This window comes from Bison bison, unplaced genomic scaffold (genome assembly GCF_000754665.1).
Source record: "Bison bison bison isolate TAMUID 2011002044 unplaced genomic scaffold, Bison_UMD1.0 scf7180017864470, whole genome shotgun sequence".
NCBI lineage: Eukaryota > Metazoa > Chordata > Mammalia > Artiodactyla > Bovidae > Bison > Bison bison.
Genome location: NW_011495031.1, coordinates 4,457,639 through 4,458,616, shown reverse-complemented (window position 1 = coordinate 4,458,616; position 978 = coordinate 4,457,639). Strand labels below are relative to the sequence as shown.

Sequence of the window (978 nt, the reverse complement as noted above, 5' to 3'; positions counted from 1 at the left end):
AGCCTACTGCCCCAGTCTCAGGAGAAACAAGGACCAGTGTTATATCAGGAGCCAACGTACCTGTCTCTGGAGCCCCAGTGACCCCCGGATCATCAGCAGGAAGCTCGGCGGCACCTGGGGCACGTGCTCCAGGTTCAGAGACAACTTCCCCGTTGTCTGGAGCAGCAGGGACAAGTGCTATAGGGTCAGGAACCAGCATCCCTCCATCTGGAGCACCTGTAACCCCTGAACCACCCCTCAGAAGCACAGAAGCAAGTGCAAGGCCTCCTGCAAGCTCAGAGTCAACCGTCACATTACCTGGAGCAACAGGGACTGATGTTCTAAGACCTGGAAACAGCTTACCTGTATCTGGCGGAGCCGTGACCCCTACGTCATCACCAGGAGGGTCATCGGCAACTGCAGGACCTGGTGTAGGTTCAGAAACAACTGTCCAGGTTTCTGGGGCAACAGGGGCTGATGTTCTAAGATCTGGAACCAGCTTACCTGTGTCCGGAGCAGCAGTGAGCCCTGGATCATCACCAGGAAGGTCAAGAGCAACTGCGGTATCCGGTGAAGGCTCTCAGCCCACTGTCGCATTATCTGGAGCAACAGGGACTAGTGCTGGACCACCAGGCACGCGTTTCTCCTCCTCTGGAATACCGGCAACACCTGGATCAACCACAGGCAGGGCAGCAGGAGCTGGGACCCCGGGTGTAGATTCCCAGCAAACTGCCAGATTGTCTGCAGCTGCAAGGACGACTGCTCCAGGATCAGGAAGCAGTGCGCCTTCAGGTGAAACATCAGAAAGCCGTTCATCAGTACCTGGAGGGCCAGAAACCACTCAACAACCTGGCGCAGGTTCCGAGCCCACCACCCTATCGCCTGGGGTTACGAGAACGAGTGCTCTGAGGGGATCTGAGACCGGTGTACCTTCAACTGGAGCATCAGGCTTGCCTGGCTCGACACAAGGAGGATCTGCAGCAACTGGAAGCAGTGGTG

General features: G+C 57.2%; 1 protein-coding gene across 1 annotated transcript in view; it reads left to right on the top strand.

The window, feature by feature from the left end:
* Positions 1–5: 5 nt before the first annotated feature.
* LOC105003552 (apomucin-like) overlaps positions 6–978 on the top strand; it is a gene marked incomplete at its 5' end in the record, with an annotated part of 37,000 nt that continues 36,027 nt past the window's right edge. The window contains one exon of the mRNA XM_010860772.1: positions 6–975. Coding sequence (XP_010859074.1) covers positions 6–975 — 970 coding nt within the window. The remainder of the gene's footprint in view (positions 976–978) is intronic.